The following is a 23552-nucleotide window of genomic DNA, read 5'->3' as shown; positions in this document are numbered from 1 at the left end:
ATAGGGTTATGCGATAATCTGGATTTGGATAGCGAAAACCGATATCAACAAAATATCGAAACACGATCTAACACATCGAAATATCAATAAATATCGAAATATTGAGAAATCGAAAAATATTAATATCGAAATATCGGCCAGTAAAATTTGTCGAAATCGATATTTCTAAATTTAAAAAATATCAGTCAATCTATCGATATATTGAAATATCATATAGGAATACAAACAGCGTGTTGCCTAAATAGATCTTCCACACTGTAGTGTTAGAAACGTCGCCGGAAGCAATGCTGAAGGCTAAACACAAATTCGGCTGCCGTGCACAATAATACCTAATTAAAAACATACTTTTCATATTACATTGGCTTATAATGGGGAAAATTTTAATATCAGTCCGAAGTTCTAAGTTATTGTTTCACTTTTAACATACAGGACGGGATATTAAATGACTAGATAACTCTACTAGCCGGGATGTGTGAGCATTATATAACCAATTATCTTAAAGAATGGCTATTTTAAAGTTAAATTAATATTTTTAAAACGAAAAAAAGAATTTTCTGTAGCGGCACAGACAGTAGACCCAAAAATTGGAAATGGTGGATTGACTAACAACCTGACTAAGTTGTAACTGGCTGCTTCGCCAACCAATTTAGTTGCCTACGAAAGAAGTACAGGTAACATTGCGATTGGGAGTGCGAGCTCAAAACTGTTGGATGAAAGACGGTAAAAGTTGAACAAAAGAGTCTATTTTCAAGCCCTATACAGATATATATATTATTGAATCTTCCCTACAATTGATGTACTATTATACTGTTCGTGGACTTCAAGCTTGCAACTTATAAATTTTGGAATTGATATGTTCTATCCTCTATGAAAGAGAAAGGACAATTTCCTTTCGACTTCATTGCAAAAATATCTGGCGATGTCCATATTCTTTTATATAGACAAAGTATAATGAAATGATATTTCACAGGGATAATTCCCGAGTTTGACATCCTTCCATCTTATACATTAGGATTGAAAAAATAGATGTTTAATCTCTAATAATGCGTAAAGTTCTCTTTTGATGTATTTATATTAATGGGAGTATACTTTGAGGTGCCGCAAGAACGACAAGAAGTTCATAAATTTGACATATCTTGTTCTATTTCTGCCCTTTTCACTCTTCTTCTATTTGTACTATGAAAAGTTTGATCGTACTTGTTATGTCTTTTTATTGCTAAAACAATATAACAATCTTTTTTTTTTTTTTTTTTTTTTTTTTTTTTTTAAGGGAAGAGGACCAATGGAAAAATTATTTTATCTTAGTGTACAGCAACCTTCCGTTGTAAAAAACAAAATCGATTTTTTGCACACTTTTGGCTTGTGATTAATCTTTCAAACTTCACCTAAAATTTAAATCCGTTCTCTCTCTCCCTCCCCAAATTTTGATTCACCAGTAAAACAAGTATTTTAGAAATGATCCCAAACAATGTATCAAAACATTGCAATCTTGGTCAAAAATTTTAGAAATTATCAAAAAAAAAAAAATGCATCAAAAGATTACGATCTTGGCCAATAATTAGTTTTTGGATCGGGGACCACAAAATGTTTGAACGACCCCTAAATCGAGTTTTCGTTTTCTTTTTCGTTTTTTAAAATTTTTTTTTTAAATACCGAATAAGCACATCATACTGTGTTAAGTGATAATTTGGGTTTGGCTACACTACATGCAGTTCTCCAGATATAAGGCATACACGAAAATTTATGATTGAAAGATATTGGATCTTTTGAACAAAAGACATAATAAATACGATCAAGGTTTTTATAGTATAAATAGAAAAGGAAAAAAAATCTGTAATAGAACAAGAAACGTCAAATTTATCAAACTTTTTGTCGTTCTTGCGGCTCCTCAAAGTGTACTTCGATTACGCTGAAATTTTATTTTGGCTTTTATATATATATATATATATATATCAGAAGGCAACTTTTATGCATTGTTAGAAATAAAAAATCGAGTTTCTTTTCTCGTTCCACTCTATTCCTCATCCTATCCTAGACATCTAAGAAAACCTTGTGCTTTTTACCTATTGTTATGCAATTCCAAATTCGTCAATCTTAGATATCTCTGAAGCTGCAGAATTTTCGAAGAAACTATTAAATTTTTTTTTACTATACAATATTTTAAAATTTGTTAACGGAATATTGATAAAAATAAACGTAAATTTTAATGGGACGCTAAGGAAAATAAACCTTAGAAAGATTATGTAATCTATTTTATAATTGATATAAATTTTAATATTCATAACATTCCGACAAGAGAGAATCCTATAAAAAAAAAAGCGTATGCATGACGAGGACAATGCACTTTAAGCAATTAGGGTGTCAAAAGCATAATGCACACAGACTTTAAAAGAGAAGTGGTGCATGCGTATCTAATAACAGGATCCATCAGCTAACAAAAAATGAATGTAAAAAAGAAACACTTTCACCGTTGTTGCACATACAATCATTAGTTTGACATTTTGGCATGAAGGTATCCAACACCACCCCTTCCTCATGTAATTCCACACGCAGAGTGTTATGCACTGTAACATCCTTTGTCTTCTTGCATTTTTATCTCCATTCTCGCTTTCTGTTTCTTCCTCTTGAAGTTTTGCAAGCCCGTCTAAAATTTTCTACACCCAACAAAGAAATCCTACAATATTGTTAGTTTGTTTGTTTGTTGAAATTTAGCGTCTCTTTTCAGCATCGAGGTTAAATAAACTGTAAACCTACAGCTTAAGCTGGAATCTGAACCACCGTAATGCTTTGAAATGTCAATACTCTCTCTCACCGGGAATTGAACCCGGAACCATGTGGATCAAAAGCACATTCGCTACCCACTGATCAGTGGGGAAGACAAATATTATAAGCGTTTATCGACAAAAAAAAAAAAAAAAAAAAAAAAAAAAAAGTTCAATGATCAGATATTTACGTCCTTTGTTAACAATGAAACTATATAGGACGAGGCCTAGGGTTTGAAAAGAGACCTGAAGCTCTATAGTGCGTTCGATGCTTTCCCAGTGGGAAGAAAACCCTAGATCTCGTGAGTAGAGGAACGCGCACTAGCCACTAGACCACGGATGAACGAATGGTGGCATAGAAATGTCCAATTGTCCAAAAGTATTGTAAAGTTTCTTGTGGATCCTAGCTGGTCTTCCTGAAAAATTAATTTAGTTAGGCTGCACTGTAATTTATACGTACACGCATAGATAGTGGCGCCTGAGCCAAAAGAGTCGCTGTCTGCATACAATTTTCTTACCAAAAGAATAAATCAAGTAGGTACTATGTAAAATTAATTCATACTAGCAATTAAATTTCGTAAAAAAAATAATAAATAAAAATAAAAAATAAAAAAATAAAAATAAAAATAAAAATAAAAGTTAGTTGAAAACTTTTTCGTCCTTTTACTCAAAATTTCTTTGGATGGCCCTGTAAATAAAGAATATTAACAACAGTTCTGAAGCTAACCAATTAGTCACACTGACTTACCTGCTTCCGTGAGATCATCCAAGTCAAGCAGTGTCGCGTTCGATCAGCACTGAGATATGTGACACCTTGTTTGTTGACCATTGCCGGATGCTTGCGGACAAGTTTGTAATGCAAATCATATAGATCATTCCTATAACGATCACTCCTGCCACCAACTGTACGTGGTGATGTGGGTTAGCAAACTGTCCTGGACCTTGATCACGACTCAACTATTGTCCCAACCGTCGAATAGCAGACCCATTCTTCATCAGAAGTGACAATTAGTGAAGGAAACCTTTCAGATTATTCCTTACATTCAGAGAACGCAGAGAAGCCCAGATAGCGAGTCTTGTTGACCGTTGTCAACTTGTGTGTCACCTGACTCCAACTTTATTTGACCTTACTGATTGTACGGAGCCACTGAACGACTCTGGTATGGTGTATGCCTAATTCATTTGCAATGGCACAAACACTTCCGAGGGTTTGCTTCTACGGTGTTCTTGAGGAGCTCATCTCAACATGATTTTGGTCGATGCCCAAGGAGATCATTTTCAATGCCATATGACAAACCAACAGTGAATTGTGCGTTCATTGGCCATTCCTAGTCCAAACGCACTGTTAATGTTTATTTACCGCTTTGTGCAGAATGTTCTAGTTAGAATTCGTAACAAAAAAATCACTCGCAATTGTATGAACTCCATGGTTCACTTTCATACAACCCTGTTCAACAACACTGCTTCTTGACTGTTTGAGTACCCAGTCGAGTACAGAGTTTGTGGCTTTAGACGCGTGACCTTAGTCCATCTTTGTGTTTTGTTGTCGAGATGAGTTTCTCACCAGACATTAAAGCGGATGTTTCATTTGCACCAACCCAATAAATAAATAAATAAATAAATAAATTATGGTTATTGTCAAATTGAAAATAGTTTGGTTAAGAAATTCGACGAAAAGATCAGAAGAAATATACACAGTAACTAATGAAGGTGGGAACCTTTTAAGCTTTTTGTGCTTGAAACTGCAAAAAATAGGGAAAGGGAGTATGTTATAATTTGAAGATAATTGTAATGATATTGGTTATATATTAAAATTGGAAACCATCGAGAAACAAGACCAAATGTATCAAAAAGTTAAATCACTGGAAACAGATAATAAGAAATGAAGAATTACTATGGCAGTGGAAAGTAAAAATAAAAGAATATTAACAAGCAAAATGAATTTTAGAGAATTTTGAAGTGATATATTGAGTTATTGTATAAAAGTAAAACACAGTAAGCGAAGATAACAAAGGATCTTTAATATTAAAAAGCGTTTCTTCATAGTTAGTATATGCGACTTCGGAAAGGACCAGCTCGGTTCCAATCCAGATGGATTTCATGTAATTTGGAGCTACACTAAGCTATAAGTCAACGTATTATATAGCCTCGGTGCTGAAGGCGACGTTAAACTCCATCCAGCCAACTAAGAATGGTCATGAGTTCGACAAGACCCTTGGTGAGATGAAGAAATGCGAGACATTTGGGATAATGCTAAATGGGCTAAATTGATACTGTGTACATATACCAATTCGAAAATCTTTCAAATGAAATCTTTGAATTTAATGTACTACGATTATGCCTGTTAGGCTAAGAGAGATATACCAATTCGAGTTTATTAACACTATAGAGAAATAATAGACTGTAAAACTTGGAATTTAAAAATGTAAATATGGAATGTGAGTGGAAGATTTTATGCAGATAGTCGGAGATCCCTATTCTCTATACTTTCGACTAAATTTTCCCTGATATCACTCCTTCGCCGTTCTATAAAAAATACCGATTTTTAAATGTAGTCAGTGATTTTGTCCTCCAACACCCTATCCCTCTCCTGAGTACGCCTTTCATTAAAATATATTATTTTAGTATTAATTATAACATTCCTTTACTAATTTCGAATTGTTAAATAATAATTATTATTATTGATATTCATATTCTGACACTTACTTACGGCTTTTCTCCCTTTTTCGTATGTTGACACCCTACAACCCTGTAGTAATGTCGTAATTATATGCAAATGATTTCAACATTGTCCTATTTTGTATATAAATGTGAAAAAATAGAGCAATAATTCTGAAGGATAATATTTTACAAGGTAAGCTCTTTTGGTTGCCAAAAGAAATAATGTCACAAACCTGGAAAGTGAGGGAAAAATCTCAGAATCTAAACTTGCTCAAGGGGAATTTTTATTATTTATTTATTTATTTTATGTTTAGTATGTGTGGTATCTATTTTAATACTCCAGACCGTTCTGAAACTTCTAGTGTGTGATCATTCTCTCGTCTATCAGAGTTCGTTTGTATATATACTGTATATGTAATACTACTACTACTACTACTACTACTACTACTACTACTACTACTACTACTAATAATAATAATAATAATAATAATAATAATAATAATAATAATAATAATAATAATAATAATAATAATAATAATAATAATAGTAGTAGTAGTAGTAGTAGTAGTAGTAGTAGTAGTAGTAGTAGTAGTAGAGTAATCACCATCACCATACACTGTTAATTAAATGACTGAAACCATAACATTTTGGTCAAGAAATTGAAATAAGTTCATAAATGACAAAAACACCCAAGAAAGTTCATGTGGTAAAAAGATATAAACAGAATAATGTTACTTGCCAGAGATGTAGTTGTTTGTAATTGCGCTTTTCTCAAGAAACCAATGAGATCAGCCAACTTCAAACGCGGTTATCTTGGAAATAAGATTTATTCTTGTATTTTACTTTGTTTGTTAACCATTGAATTAACATATTGTATGTATACAAGTGGAATGTGCATCAGTATTTGAAGTACAAAGTATGTCTTACTGTGAAGGGTATGTTTGTGTGTCACTATTACGAGAAATCAAACAATAGTAAATACGATGTGCTGTTTAACGGTGTATATTTTACATACACAGTACATTAACAAATAATTTAATTCAAATTAATAAAAAAGTATCAACCACATCAGATTAGTAACGAATATCTTGTTTCTTAACGCTATACAATTTCGTTTTTCCCGATTTCTTGAAAACTGTATATGACAATTTATCTTCAATTATGTCATTTTGTTCACCATGATGTGATCTATCGCCTTCCCCGTCTGTCTAATACCTAGTGTGTGCGCACTTTTGGTGCACGGGGACTCGGATTCGATTACTAGTGGGAGAGCCTTGAAATTTGAATGCAACATGGTAATTTAAGTTCCACCTTAAACTGTATTTCTACGTCTCATACAGCCTCAGTGTTGAACGGGACACTGAGCTTTAATTCAACTAACCAATCGATGTGATCTATCGAGGGACATATGTGTTACCATTGAACAGTATTAGTGTTAATAAAAAATTAAAATTTAAGACCTAATCATAATCATAATTTTAGGATAATCACATTAACCATATTGTCTGTTTTTGTGTTGGCAGGGCCATATGTTCAACACGTGCATTTGCACGGGGTGGCAAAATCTATCTTGAAACGGACTTCATGATGATGGTGGTAAAAAATTGACTAAGCTGACCTTCTATTTTAATACTACAATCATAAATCATGTTTAGGTAGCATTACTTTAAGGACACAGTGCTAAAGCAAATGATCAAACAAATCCCAGCATGAATTGCTTGATTGTTATCAAATACAAGAACTCAATTATCGAACGATAGCGAATACCTTTTCCATCTAGTTATCAGTTTTGATATGAAAACTAGTCTTGTCTTTGTCATAAACAAGTTCCTTATCATTGAAGGTGGAAAATAGTATTTTTTAATAAAAAAAATTAACAGATGTAGAAGGAAAATCAAGAAATAAAGATAAAAGTTCAAATTGAACTGGAATTGAAAACTGATATATTAAGATTCAAACTCGATATTGAGTTCTATAAAAAGAATTACCATTTTTTCCTCTGCAGCTGTGTTTATTTTATCTTTAACTAACATAATACTTTATTATATAAAGAAAAGACAGACACAATAAGATTGTATTTGTAGGTTTAGACCTTTCTGAGTGCAAGTGCACTTTCCCTCCCTTTCGTTGTTCAGCCTACTTAAAAGTGTATCTTTTAAGATTTGTTCTTTCTGGAGAACGGGGAGGGGGCAAACGATGGCATTGCATGGGGCGGCAAATTGCTTAGGGCCGGCCTTGTGTGTTGGTAATGTTATAATGAAAAACTTGATAAGGATATACAGGTGTTATATTCTCCCTTACCACTTTGTATAGCTCAATGAGATGTATTGTTTGCTATGTGTCTTATTTTTGGACATTTTTTTTTCGTTAAACGCTAATAACATTGTAAAATTATTTGTCTTATCTTCACATACGTTGTACTTATCTTGTCTCATACTCCAAATAGTGACAAACATACTACTGAATAATTGTTATCAGTACGAAAAAAAAAAAAAAAACTATTGTTTGCGTTTGGGATTCTATTAATGTTTTAATTGTACTGTCTCGAATGCCGCAATGAAAGTAAAAATCAACTGTAACGTATGTTTATTATTATTAAAATCTGATAGGCTATTTTAGATTCAATGCACTTTGCCCATTGCCTTTTATTTTATTTAGTTTTAAGAGTCTTGTTATTTAAACTTTCTTTTACCATCCTGTCATTAAATATATTTCTATTTCTAATGGGTAATTCTTCGTATTCCTTTTACATGACCAATCCTTAATACGAGCGGAACTATAATTACTTGTGTTCCAATACTTGGTATTCAGTATATCTACGTATTAAATTGCTGTTATTTCAAATAAGATTCCTATGAAAATGAAAAGGGCATGTGCAACGATTTTCCAAATTTTACTCTACAGAAGACATAAAAAGTACGGTATTAGTGCTAGAAAAATGAGAAAATTTGTGAATATTAAGGCACTATTATTCATTTTAATTGAGCTTCGTGTTCAGTATTTCATAAAATTAGAATACAGGATTCTGCGTGTTTATCTGAGAGGAATGCAACATTTTATTTACTTAGATACATCAAATTTGAAGCTTATAATCTTGTAAGATACATTGTGTATTATTTCCGTAAAAAAATACAGGGTGGCGCAGAGTCGACTAACACATTTCAAAGTTGAATATTGCACAGACGTCATAGTTTGGAGTGGGTTAGGTGGAAGATTGAAAGAGAATATGATGCCATTTTATAGGAATACAATAAGAGTTACCATGAACATCGTTGGAGTGTTGAACAATGTGTTTTCTGTGTTCGTACCGAAATCAGTCTTTAAAGTGCAGCGATTGTTCAGACATTTCATCAGGGTTGCCAACTGTCCCGATTTTTGACTTATTTGTCCCGGTCCCGACCGAACACTCATCGGGACGCATATTGCCCCGATTTATCGATTTTCAAACCTAATTAATATTTTACTGGGCCTTTTTTTTTTTTTTTTTTTTTTTTTTTTTTTTTTTTTTTTTTTTTTACAAAGGAATAACTTATTCTTTTACACGCACAGTTTTATGTATAGAATCAATTTAACAAATTTGTGTTTTAATTTGACTCATGTTTCGGGTAAATGTTCAGAACCGCTGTTCTGTCGACTTAATAAGAGCTGAGCTATTCATTACTTTAAATTTACACATGTCACGTGCAGACTTTATCTCAACTTTGCAACAAGAAATTGATCAAGGGTACTAGGAATACCGAAAAGTGCTTTTTTAAAAAATGCTAAATTCTGCAGGAAAAACACAGTCTCTCTTTTGCATTTTTTTTAAATTTAAGGGAATAGCCGAAGAAAAAGACTTCTTTAGTTGATAGTCTGTTTCAGTCATTCTTTAAAGAAATTCATTTTTTTTGTGTGTGAAAAACCAAACATTCTATGCAGTTTCCTTTTTAAACGTTGTTTATGTTGAATAAATTACAATTGTTTTAGTTTGAATTTGTTGTATGATGATAGCCAAAAAATAAGACTTGATTTTAGTAATACTTTTTATCAGTAATTCCTCGACAATGTTATGCTCTCATTTGTGATTTTTTTTTAAATCCATATGAAGACCTGAAGTAAATTAAGATCTAAAAGTACCATTTGATCAGTTTTGAGATAATGATATTTTTCCTCGAGAATTTGTGCCGTGCACATACACGTCACGCATTCTGTTGGCAATGATCTGGACTACTACGCACAGGTTTGGCGCTTAGATCCGAATATACTTAAACTGGCTTGGCCCATAGACCATCATTCCGGTTAGGTCTAAATCAAAACTTCAGAAAATGGCACTTAGATCGAAATTTACTTCAGGTCTTCATATAGTTTTCTCTCTAAACTTCGTTTATATTAAATTAATTGCAGTTGTTTTGGTTTCAATTTGTTGCATACAGTATAATGCTTATACATAGTGATGAGCAGTGGGAGAGGAAAATAAAAAAAAAAAAGTTCCGCATTCATTCAGGTTCGTGTTATTCAGTTGATAATTTATATTGTTTTCAAGATTCGCCGTACGTGTAGTCGTCTCGAGAAGAAGGGGGAGGGGGGCTCCAACACCAATTGTTCCATCTCGATTTTTCTTAAGAAAAGTTGGCAACTGTATTGTTACCTGACATTACGCTAAATGTCCATTGTAACTGTTGTAGTGTTCTTATGGAAAGACATCCACTTTGCATCCCCCAGCCGCAACAAACTCCAAGCTATCACGTCTGCGCAATATTCAACTTTAAAATGTGTCAGTCGCCTGATTTCTTGAACAGCTGACATGTCAAAGTTAATTATCGAGCAGTAGGGCCTCCATGGAAAACTGAACATGTAGCAAGTCATGGTTTTCGATCATTAAATAGAAGATATAAAGTTTATTTTTATATATTATTTCCCTATAATTCTTAACCATTTTTTTTCAAGTCAAATTATTTTTCTTTAATATGATCATATGAAGATATAAAGTTATTTTTTCATATATGTATGTTGAATTAAGTATGTTTCAAAACCCAAATAAAGCATGTTTCTTTAAAAGGACCAGGAATGGATACAGAAAATACGGATTAAGATTATTTAACATCGGTCATAAACACTTTTAATTATACAGGGTGAGGCAAAAAGATGTTAACATGAAATGGGGTTTACTCACGTGAAATTACAAGGCAAGGATTTGGTTACAGGGTTTCAATTTGGCACTCATCCCTCCGCTCAATGCACTTACGGAGTCTCCATTGTTGATTGTATGGCTCCCTTGGCCATTTGGGCAGTGATAGCAACGATGACCTGAGTGATGCGGTGCTTCAGGTCGTCCAAGTTGCTGTGTTTGCTGGCGTACACACAATCCTTGACCATGCCCCACAACCAAAAGTCACATGGAGTCAGGTTGGGGGAACGTGCTGACTGCGGAAGGCCACCTCTACCAATCAAACGTTTACTGAACGTGTCGTTCAGGTAATCTCGAACCATCTGATTTTAATGGGCAGGAGCGCCGTCTTGCTGAAAGTACCCTCACTGGAGAATGGCAAGTGTCGCGTTCTTCTCCATAAATGTACTGAACATGGCAAGGTAATTCTCTCTCCTGACGGTCTCTTCTTCAAAACAGAAGGGTCCAATCACTCCAATTGCTCACAGCACACCAAACATTCAACCACATTCTACCACTGTTTCCCTTGCAATCGTCTTGAACGGACTCCGTCCTTACAAACTTCACATAGATCCTACCAATTGTCAGGCGCGAAGGTGTATCCCATCCGGTCCAGACCTTGAACTTTTCTTGTACGATGCTTGGGGACTGAAAAAACTGCTATTTTCCTTCGTTCCTCAATGGAATATCCGCACGGCATAGTTTAATCTGCAAAACAGAAACAAAAAGAACACCCATTTAATGTTAATATCTTTTTGCTTCACCCTCTATACGAGTATCTCGGGTCTTTGAAGTTGCTTTGAAGAAATGACACAATAGTTGAATGTAAAGACAGATTCATTAATGCGGGTATACCGATGGAAGCTATATCGATATATTAAAGTTATAATTTATTATATTAATAATCGATTTCCTGATGAAATTTTAGGCTATTAATATAATAAATTACAACTTTAATGCGCCCATGAAGTTTCTATCGGTAAAGATGCATTAACGTATCTATATATTCTAGTGTATCGCTCCTAAGCTCGACAATTATTTATTTCATGTGATCACTCAAAAACATTATTCATTTTCATTGTATTATTATATTTGTTTTCAAGTTTCGTAGTTCCTTCCTGGTTTCCTTTGGTTACAATAATTTGTAATAAAATACTTATTACATCATATACACTATAGTATAAATGACTGTTATAAGATGTGTACTGAAGTTACATTAGAGAGTACATATATATATATATATATATATATATATATATATATATATATATATATATATATATATATATGTCCTTTATTAACATTTCTTCTTTTTCTTTTTTTCACAGCCACAATTGACAATCAGTACTGGTGGCTGGCGACCTTTGTTAAGCAGAGCAGTTGTGGAAGAGAGACGAGACCCTGTGTACATACCAGAATCAGCGCCAGATGATTTCCATACAGTGTATGAAACATTTACCAGCAAACCAACTGAAATAGAATATCCCAAGGAGTCGATTTCACGATCGGCAATAGTGGAAGGTCGTGCCAGACATCATACCAACACTAACAGAAGACAACGGCCACCCCCGCAGTCAACACCAACCTCCAGAAACAAACAAACAGTTTTAAGAAGAGATATCGACCAAGGAATCGGAAGCAAAAATGTTGACAGTTTCTTTGTTCCAGGTGTGTTAGGTACACTGAATCTTTTCAGTCAAATATCAGTGAAAGGTCGAGAGAAAAGACCTCACAGTAAAACTAAGAATCAAGCGTCTCGTCACCGTGAGTCCGAGAACAGGCAGACTCTTAGAGTGTCACATCCAGATTTAGTCCCTCCACCCCCACCTCATCAAACAAGATTCAACGAAGCTGAAATTATTGTCGGAAATAGACGAAGAAAACCATTCCGAAGACCAGATGAACATCCGAGACGGCCACTAGATACAGACCAACTAGGGTTACCTAATCCTGAGGAAAGTCTTATTCCTCCTGCACAACCGACAGTACAATCGGTTCAACGTCCTCCTCCTCCACTCTCCCCTGGACAAAATTTTAATAATTTTGAAAACCGTCCAGATAGATTTCGTGATGTAATCGTGAATGGTAACAATCAGGAACAAGTCTTTCCAACTAGTCAAACATTTATTTCAAATCCTGTTGTAGCGCATATCTTTGCAGCAGGACCCGATACAAACATACAACCAAATGATAGGCCAATTGCACAAGCACTTATCGGACCAGCACCTGAAAATTCACCATTTCAAAATCAAGTGTCAAATAATCAGAAAAATATCCATCACGTAAGATTGCCCGAATCTTTGCTTCAGAATAACCAAAGAGTCCATGCTGGCGTTTTACCTTTGGAAGATAGACAACCTATTGTCAACGGCGATTCTTTCCCGGCAAGATTTACCCCGGCTCAATTAGATAGCTTTTTCTCATTGACACCTCAAGTCTTTGGAAATCCATCACTTTTCCTAGATACGCAACCTCCTACACGAACACGTATAACAAGACCGTTTTTCGCTGAAGAGCACGGACAACGTGGACAAGAGAAACCATCAAATGATCAAGAAATACGCTTCCCAACAACTCGAACACCAGCGTTCGATGATCTAAGGTCAACACTGACTCCTGTGATAACTACTCGTCGACCTCCAGTAAGATTTACCTTCAACGAGAATGATGTCCCAGGATTTCCAAATCAACCTGAGGGCGATTTCCATGATGTCCGACAAATATTTCAGCAGCCACAAGGAGCAAGAGGTGTACTTAGGCCTCCACCACCTCCTTCCACCTTGCGTCCATTCCACGACGATTTCAGTGATTTCCTACCTAGTTTTGGACGAGACGAAAATAGACAACGCAGACCTTCAAAACGTCCATCGTTTGTGCAAAGCGAAGATGATAATTTGTCTACAGAAGCTCCTATTGCTGATTTCCCAAGAACACCTATCCCAATATTGGAACAACAGCGAGAACCGGATTTCAATCCACATAAGAATCTTGATGACGATGAAGGTCTTTCCCAGGACAATTTCAGATCAACTCTGCCACCACAAGAACCGAATGAATTCACTACCGTTCGTCCTAGAGGTTCAAACAGACGTCGAAAACCAAACAGAAATCGCAACAAAGATCGTACAAGAAATCGTGCTCCTGTTTCTGATGACACCCAATTTGATACATCCTCTGAACCAGTGCGTCGCTTAAAAACAACTACACCTACGCCAAAGCCTACAGAAATTACGGAGTTGGATGAACCAGTTGTTCCTCAACGCGAGACGAAGAAGCCACAGAGATTCCCAACAAGCCAAGAGTCTGAGGAGGAGCCTGAAAGAAGACCTCAAAGAGTACATCCTGAATTAAAGGTTAAAATAGAACGCAAAAGACCAAGACCTTCGAATTTACAATCACAACACGAAAATGAACAAAGTAAGGAAGAAGAAAGTGTTGAATCTTCAGTGGAGAGTGTTGAGTCTGTGAGTGAAAAACAAAAGAAAACAACTGAAGAAGTTGTTATACCAACAACGCTGGCAGATGAAAGTACAACAACCACTGAATCTAATAAGGCAAAATCCAAACCAACCATAACAACAACGAGACCACGTTATAGTGTCAACGATTATAGGAACAGATTAAATCGCCTGTCCCAATTAACAAAATTAACCAACAGAACACGACAGAAGACAAGTGAAAGCGACAAAGCATCCGAAAACTCTACACTTAAAGCCAAAGACTCAGACAGAGTACGTCTTCCAACACGTTTGGGAGTTGGAAGCCTCCGAAATAAATATTCCGCTCGTCGAAAACCAGAACCTGAAAAGAACACAATTGAAGATGAGAAAAAAGATGTAACACAAACAGATGAAGTTAGTACAACCCCATCTCCAAGTAGAAACAGATACAGACCCAAAGACCCTCTAAGATTCACACGACTAAGAAGTACCTCGTCACCACCTTCTACAAGAAGAGATGAGAAACACAAAACTTTATTTTCCACAACCACGACGGAAAGATCACGATTTAAACCTAGTGTGAGTAGATATCGACCAGGAACAGGGTTCAGTAAGAATAAATATTATAACCGTTTCCAAAAGAGTACTACTGAATCACCAACAGAATCAACTGAAGAAACCAAAGATACAACAGACACAGAAACAAACGAAACCTTCAAACCAGCAACTTCTACATCTACAACAACGACAACAACAACGACAGCAGCACCTACCAGTTCCAGAATTCGTGGTATATTTTCCGCATCCAGAAGACCTTACCCATTGAAAACGCGAAATGGAATTCTGAAAGGAAAAGGAGAATCTGATGTTGAAAGTGACAAGAAGAAGGATGAGGAAGAAGAGGAAGAGAAGCCAGTGAAAGATGAAGAATCGATAGGAACAGTAGCACCTATAACATACGCAAAAGTCGCTGTGACTGAGGACAAAGAATCAACACCGTCGGGTTTCCAGGCAAGTGCACCAGCTGCAGATTCTTCAACATTACCAGAAGCATTTCCAACAGGAAGCTCAGCAGAATTAAATACTAAACCATTTGAAGTAGCAGATGAAACAGCAAAACTTAAAAAGACTGTTGAAAACGACTCTACAAAAGAAGACTCACAGAATAAATTTGAGTCATCATCGAAAGAAGCCAATGAACCATTACCAACTTCTGCTACTGCTCTTACAACACCAATTGCATTTGAGGAACCAACACACACAAAATCTTACGTAGATGATGAATCGTCTACAGAGAAATCTTCCGAGAAGACGAAGAGTAATGGTGAATTGTCTGGCGCGGAGGACAAACAGAAAATGGAAGTTGAATCTTCGTCGTCGGAGCCCGCTGATCTAAACTCCTCTGCGACTGCGTATAAAATCTACAATAATTTCTTCAATTCAGAAGTTACTCCTTCCCCACTACACAAGATCACAATGGCCACTGAGGACCCTATATTACCAATTGAAAGTTTTTTCCCTGTATTTTCCAAAGTAAGAGAAGTACGCAATTCTTCGTGAAGTACAGTAATTACGTAAAAATAAGAAAATAAACTTAAACCATATATATTTTAGGTACCTGTATTTAAAAAAGAAACTGAAATTTGTTAATAGTGCAGAACAGGTACATCCAAAGACATATATTAATGTGAGTGCCTGAAAGTCTATTGTATATCGAAGTTAAAAGTGATACAGTTTTATGAGAGTTTGCATAAAATATGACTCTTGCAAACAAGTGAATACTTTCTGGTGTGTTTTTATCGTGGTGTCTCATAAATTTTGTATGTGAAAATTCTCTCACGGTATTTAAAAATATGTGATACTTCCTTTGACTACATCTATCTTGCTCTGGGTTTTTGTGTATTCTAATCCTTTCACTTGCAAGTTTACAATCTGGAGTTACCAATTATTTAGGAATACTACATCAAGGGATAAAGCTCAGACCACGTTCTTACGGAGTCAGTGAGTTGAGAACACTTTGTACATGGGTTTATTCAGTGTATTATTTCTGGTTCCATAATCAGTCGGATATACAATGGCTGGGAAGAATGTGGTGCCATTGTAAGGCTTAAATTTACTCTCAATTAATTACTATATAAGTATATAGAAATCCATTAATATGTTATAATGAACAATATCAATATACAAAGCTCTCTGTTTAAATACATACAATACTACATATATACGTAAATACAATATAGATGTCATAACGTCAGAATTGTTTACAGAACTAGAAATATCACATTTTTATTGTTCATTTTTAATGTTAATAGCATATTCATAGTGTCTAACGTTATTTTAACAATATTTCTAATAGTCATATTCTATGACTAGTAGTGAGACTGCTATATACATATTTTAAAAGAATGTATATACATATACACGAGACAAGTGTTGGAGCGTAGAAAATGTTTAATAATTTATGAAAAAATATTATTTAAACATATATTGATATATCTATATATAAAGATATAAGTTGTCAATATTTCTACCAAAGAAAACACTACGTCAAATACTACATGACAAAGTATTTTAAATATCAATATAAGTTATAATATTTGTTGTTTATTTAAAGTTAAACATGTATTGAATGTTTTATATACATATTATGGATATTTTGTTTTGTTGTTGTTGAACTGTGTTTCAGACTGTATTAAAGATAATCTTATAAAATTTTCTTTTTTAAAATATGATTGTGTTGTTTACAATGTTATGTTTCCTTAATTACAAAAGCATACCCGGGAAAATATTTGAATTCAGTTTTAAAGACATGGAGGATTACAAATTGTAATTAATATGAATTTTAAAAATGTATCGGCAATGTTATTTTATTATTTTCATAGAATTATTTAGGACATCAATTTTCCATGTATTTTCTCGGTAATATTAAGAGAGTACCCTGATTTATCACCTTATAAGAGTCAATGCTTCCTAATATACTCTCTTTCAATTTAAAAATTAAAATTAAACTGAACTGCAATATTTTCTGTACGTGTAACAATATATGAACTTTGATTTATATTGACTTTGTATATGTTTACGAAATATATCATTATATCTAGATAAAAGAAAAAAAAGCATATAAAATAATTTTGCTTTTCCATTCGAGAATAATAACTATATTGTTGACTTGAAGCTTACTTCACAAAATGTCCAAAATGAAGTAATAATAGTTACAAGTATTTTTTTCATCATAAATATCTTCACGAATACTGCATTAAACATGTAAATTGAACACATTGCAATGATGTTACTTGTTGCAATTCCAAATTCACATAAAACATATTGTGTACGTTTATGATGCGATTGTAGTAGAAGGTTCAGAGGTTCCTTTCGTTAATCATTTTCGCCATTTTGGTGAGTGATGCTTCAATATCTGTTTTACTACTACGCAAACGTATCTATTTTTCAATGCGACGCTACAGCTGTAAAAAAAAAAAAAAAGTAATCTTTGTGCTCGTTTTGCAGGTAAAAATCTCAGAACAGCATGTAAGTTTAAATTTTAAATAAAAATTTTCATAAACATTATTTTAAAATATTTTTCAATTTCATCTATTTATTTTGTATAATTTAAACTTTTATACTTAAAACGAAAGACTATTTATCTGTGCCTGTAACGATAATTAGAAGAATCTATTGCATTATTTGTGTGTTCAATTTTAAAATCTTGTTTTACTTGTTAGCATTTTGATGGAGAAAAATATGCATTTTCCAGTATGTACTACAGGGGCGTCATTTAGGGGGGCAGGGAGAGGCATATGCCCCCCCCCCTGAGTTTGAGATTATATAGATTTTATCAATAGAATAGTAGTAAATCAGTGAAAAACGCGAAATTTTACTTATATCAAGGGGTCTTGCTCTCCCAAGCAAAATCTGAAATGATGCTCCTGATGTACTGTATATAACTGTGATTAAAATTGAACAGCGACAGTTATTTGCTTAATAGATAAAGAAATATGTCATTATGTACTTTGAAACATCTTTAGTAAAAATATATTTAATTATTAATGTCGTTTTATTTAAAAATATAACAAACAATATTTTGAAACTCTGTACTTTATTGATTGCCCTGTTTTGCAGACTACTAGAATATGTAAAAATAAACAAGCAAATAAAATACAGAAATTAAGAAAGCATGTGTTTGTGGAAATCAGCTTTCGTACCAAGATGTTAGAAATATTGCATCACTCTTTTTTAGCCGTTATTTTATCATTTACACAAAATTAAAAATAACTATGTTGCTTTTTAGACTCTTTTATATCTTTTTATAAGCTTTTCAATCTACGAGCTCTAAAGTAAGTAAATATTTAGCAAAATACACACAGGATTCTTTTAAAGTGATTGGACAGTAGATAAAGGTAAGCTTCATTGAAGTAACTTTTGTATAAAATAAGAAGGAACATTCTTAGTTTATAACATAAAACAAACTTAATGAGTTTTAGTCGTTCATATTTTATTTATTATTCAAAACATGAGAAAGAGAATTTAAAATACAGTAACCACCCCGCAACTTTTATAATACGTCAAGTCGCAGTTACGTAATACATCTCGATAATTACAGTTTAGCTGTGTGTCAAATATTAAGTTAATATAGTAAATATTATCGTACTTTTATTGTTTATATCCAAGTAAAAAATGCTGAATGATGTTTCGTTTATTAAATAATACTGTGTAAATACTATACATATCGTATGCATATGTTATAACAATAAAAATATTGCAGTTTTTTACGGAGTTACATTTACGCAATTTAGAAATTTGACTTATGTAAAATTGAAGTTATGTAAAGATTTACTGAATGGATTATTTGCGTAAGAAGGGGGAAGCGGAATACTGAACACTAAATTAATAAATCAAAATTTAAAATATATTAAATAAGTGTATCAGGATTTAAAGTGGATAAAATAATTGTTGTCAATATTCAAAAAATATATACAAAATCAGTGAATCACTATTGTTAAGATATATTCGCAGTGATTGCCGCAGTTTTCCACAAGTATCATTAAAAAATAAATAAATAAATAAATAAATAGCACCTTGGTTTTTAAGTACTAAAGTGCTACTTCATTTGGAAAATAAAATGTGACTTTCGGCCACCAATTATTAGAGAAGAAAACAAACTTTCAAACTTATTTATATACCACGACATGGAGTTATCATTGTTGTTTCGAATTCAAAGGATGCGTGGAACAACTCTAAAGAAACTATCGCCGAAATATGTAGTAATTAATACACAAACATGACTCTTACCAAATGTTAATAAATATATAAAAGAAACCATTGTCTATATATTTATTTGCTCTTGGAGGAGTGCTGTTTTGGCACTTAACTCATATTTTGTTTTATATTCAACGTGGTGTTTGTTACAAGCATTGGTGGCAGGATTTTCTTCTCACTAAATCGTCGTGTATAAATAGTCACGCTAAATCGCCACGCTACCGTCGTGTATAAAATTCGGGGAGATATAATGTGTTGGCTATATTCAGAGCAGTTATCGTAAAGATAAAAAGTTTTTCCTCTTGTGGCAAGTTTCATAAATACCACCTGGTTACTTATTTGTATAGTATTAACATTATATATATATACTCTAAAACCATAAATATTTCTAATTTCTTTATTCAGCTTTTCAATACATTTTACATGATTATATCGGCAAATGCAACCTATATCTTAAAATACCACATTTAATTCTTTCAATGTCATAATAATATAAATGCATCTATGAGATCATATTTCACAATTTATATGTTACGGAAAGCTGAAATGACTAATCTTGATCTTTCGAGAAATCTATCATAAACATTAAAACTTTGCATAAAATTATTCAAGAAACCAGAACATTTTAATTGTAAAGAAACTTAATTACTAAATGAACTGACAAGATGAATATTTATTAGTTAAAAAATACTAATCTTGATATCCATTTAAGCATCTGTACCTACTAATTTATTCGTTTCGATTACCGTTATTTTGTCACCATCATCAGTACGTGATAATTAAGGAACGTGATGTCACCATTGCTTCATGTACTTACATAAGGTTAAATTTTCAGTTCTTAGGAAAAAACATTATTAAACTTCATTCACAGCAAAACATAACTGAAATTTATACTACTATAAATCACTTGAAGAATTGGTGAAAATCGGTGTCACACAATAGTTTCCTTCTTTTTATGAAACAAGTTTTAATTTCATCGGATAATGGATACTGAATTTCAAAATGAGGACAGAATTAAAACTTTGAGTGTCTCATCCATAAATTAGTTAACCTAAACACTAAAAGAAGGAAATGATTGTGAGACACAAAATTTCACCAACTTTTCAACTGATTTATTGAAGTATTCATTTTAGTCATATTTTGCCGTGAACGAAGTTTAATAGTTTATTATTATGTGAGTCCACAAATTAATGTAAATATTCCATAATTATCACTTATTGATGATAATCACAAGCACTTATCAAAACACATAAGGAATAAATCATTAAGATCTGTGCTTAAGTGGAATTCAAGATTAGCATCTAGTTACACTTAATTGCTATTTTCAGATAAAGTACTTCCGATAACATTATCAATATATTCTTCCTTTTCGTCTGCTGCTTCAAATTGCAAAATTATATAATAAAAGATCATTGGAATGACACTAAGAAAGTACAATATAATGCAACATAAGGACAAAGTTTCTATGTTTCTTTTTTGTGTGACCATTTCTTCATTATCACCTGTCACTTGAAATATCAGACCATAGAATATTACAACATTCTCGAGAAATGACAAGAAATAAAACATGTAACATCTTGAAATCTTAAATTGGCGTTTGCAATCAGCAAATGTAAATATGGTCACTATAGAGGTTATAGCCTTCAGTGTAACTCTTTCCCTGCTACTTATATTCTTCATAGGTTTCTTACTTTCTATAGAAGAAGTTAACCATATAAACACACTCACAGCGTGAACAATACAGGCAAGTGGCATAATATATCCAGCAATAGATGCAAATGCTATTAACATCAGTATTCTTGAATCTGTAAAGGTATCCAAAAAGATCATTTATATATATGAAAAACTTTAATTTTAAAAAAAGAACATAACAGTAATGTTAAATTTAGAAAGGAAATAATAGAGAATTCTGTTACCAAAACTCCAAGAAAAAAATACTTATAAACAATGACTTAGTGGACTTAATTTCGAAAACCTCTGATGACTTCAAAACTCTGATGATTTCTTTTATAAATTCACACTCACTAAATTTACTGTCTTATTCTCGACCGACTCTGGTCATTTTTGTGAAGCATAAGAAAAAAAGTCATATTCTATCAAAATTGAACTTCCTTTTACGAAGTTATCGTGAAATATACTGCTTTTAATTGGAGGAGAATTGGGAGGTAAATGGATAAATATACTCCTTTACTCTTCATTGACTTCAAACTACATGAACTAGGGATGATTTGGAAGCCTCAAAGAAAATAAATGCCATATTGTGTCAAAATTGAAATAATTTTTGTGAAAGTTATTGAGGAAAATTATTTCCTTATTACACTATTTTCCTCAAAGTTTGGCGGAACTTACATTATTTAACTTGAATATTCTCGATCTATTTCAACTGCAACCAATGGGGATAATGAGCTACTTTAAAGAAAATATAGACTTTGTTTTACTAAATCGAGTAATTTTTATGTAGTTTAAAGTGGAAAAATCTTTAATGTGGGTATGTACAGACTTAAAACATAGTGTTGATGTTGGTCCCTTATTCTTAATGGATTGCAAGACCAAACAATCCATTTATTTTAGAAGGCTGGAGAAAGCTACATAGCAAGTTTCATTAAAGTTGGGTATGTTTTATGAGAGTTATCGTGGAATAGACAGAAGAATAGATACACAAATTCCAGTTGAGCAGAATGGTAGAAATTTGCTTCGATAATATAATAAACCTTACCCGTTCTTACAGTGATCATTATATAGAACGCAAATGCACAATATAAGGTCACTTCTTGTAGGGTAACGATATCTCTAAAGCATATAGCTAATGGAGGAAGTGTTCAACAGCATGTAATCTTAATGGGAAACTTGCACCACATTCCAACACCGTTAACAACACAACACTATCTCATCCACTACTTGTCTTGGAGTTCACTTCAACACCCATGGATCGAAAATATCTCTTTCAAATTGCAATAATTGTTGCTTTTTCTCAGAGATGATGTAGGATCCGAATTTTAGGATCATACGCTTCAGATTTCAAGATTCTTTATGTAACAAACTTATATAAATAATGTGAGGTGATCGTATTGCCTACCAGAGACGTATTTCTCTCAATCTGGAGTGTAGGAAGCATATCATTTAACAAACATATCACCAAAAAATAATATTACTATAGTATCTGACGAGATAGGTAATTATTTAAAGTTTGTGAACACGTAAGAGAAAACGAAGGATTTTGTAATACACAGTACATGTTGGATTGCGTCGCAAACTTTGTAATGTAAGTCTCCATCTTGGATGCGATGTTAATCTTGCTTGATTGATTAGGGTTTAGTTGGGGACATTAGCGGCTAGGTTATGTGTTTCCGTCACGACAAGGCTATGAATGGCCGCCACATGCTATTCTTAAAATAAATAAATAAAATATCAAAATAAAATTTCTAAAAATCTAAAACTTGAAGGTAAGTTCGGCGAAATAATACAATAAATATTGTTAAATAGATAAATAAAAATAACAATTAAAACAGAGGTTGTGAAAACTTAAAAGATTAAATAACAAAAATTGAAAAAAGAAACAATGTTAACCGGCTTCAACAAAAGTGCTAAAAAGTAGAAAATAATAATAATAAAAATAATAATAAAGCTTTTGAAAGCAGAAAATAATTCATTATTACTATCTACTAAAAACTTTGAAGTCTGTGCGAAGTCAAACAAATTAATACCTAATATAAAATTAGTTTCGATTATAGTTTTATGAGGCATTAATTTGTTTGGTATGGCACAGACTTCAAAGTTTCTTTTTATGGATAATTGTAATGAATTATTTTCTACTTTAAAACCCATTATTATTATTATTATTATTATTATTATTATTATTATTATTATTATTATTATTATTATTATTATTATTATTATTATTATTATTATTATTATTATTAGCCTTTTAGTGTTGTTATTATTTTCAACTTTTTAGCGCTTTTGTTGAAATCTGTTAATATTGATTTTAAAAAATTCTGTTTTTTTAGTGTGTCTTTGAAATCGGTTAATTTTCTTTCAAGTTTACTTAATTTTTCACTTTTTCGTTAGCCCAGTAGTTTAGTTAAATACCTAAATTAAACAGAGGATACTAACTTTCTATAAAGTGGGTCAGCCTACGAAACATGCGTGCCCAAATATATTTGTTTAAATTGATTTACTGTTTATGGAATCAATACGTAAATATGCACACGATATTAATACTATCATCTGTCGAAGAGTTTCATGATCTGCTCCAAGGACTGTAATCAGATCATGATAAAAAATTAT

General features: G+C 32.8%; 2 protein-coding genes across 2 annotated transcripts in view; one reads left to right on the top strand and one right to left on the bottom strand.

The window, feature by feature from the left end:
• Nucleotides 1-18052, top strand: part of LOC145673158 (uncharacterized) — a 177332-nt gene extending 159280 nt beyond the window's left edge. The window contains exon 4 of the mRNA XM_081742590.1: nt 11898-18052. Coding sequence (XP_081598716.1) covers nt 11898-15569 — 3672 coding nt within the window. The 3' untranslated portion in view covers nt 15570-18052. The remainder of the gene's footprint in view (nt 1-11897) is intronic.
• A 1620-nt stretch (nt 18053-19672) lies between these two features.
• Nucleotides 19673-23552, bottom strand: part of LOC145672770 (XK-related protein 4-like) — a 48876-nt gene continuing 44996 nt past the window's right edge. The window contains exon 5 of the mRNA XM_081741931.1: nt 19673-21070. Coding sequence (XP_081598057.1) covers nt 20577-21070 — 494 coding nt within the window. The 3' untranslated portion in view covers nt 19673-20576. The remainder of the gene's footprint in view (nt 21071-23552) is intronic.

This window comes from Thermobia domestica, chromosome 16 (assembly GCF_964235325.1).
Source record: "Thermobia domestica chromosome 16, izTheDome1.hap1.1, whole genome shotgun sequence".
NCBI lineage: Eukaryota > Metazoa > Arthropoda > Insecta > Zygentoma > Lepismatidae > Thermobia > Thermobia domestica.
Note: the sequence above shows the minus strand (reverse complement) of the source record. Positions and strands in the feature narration are given on the sequence as shown.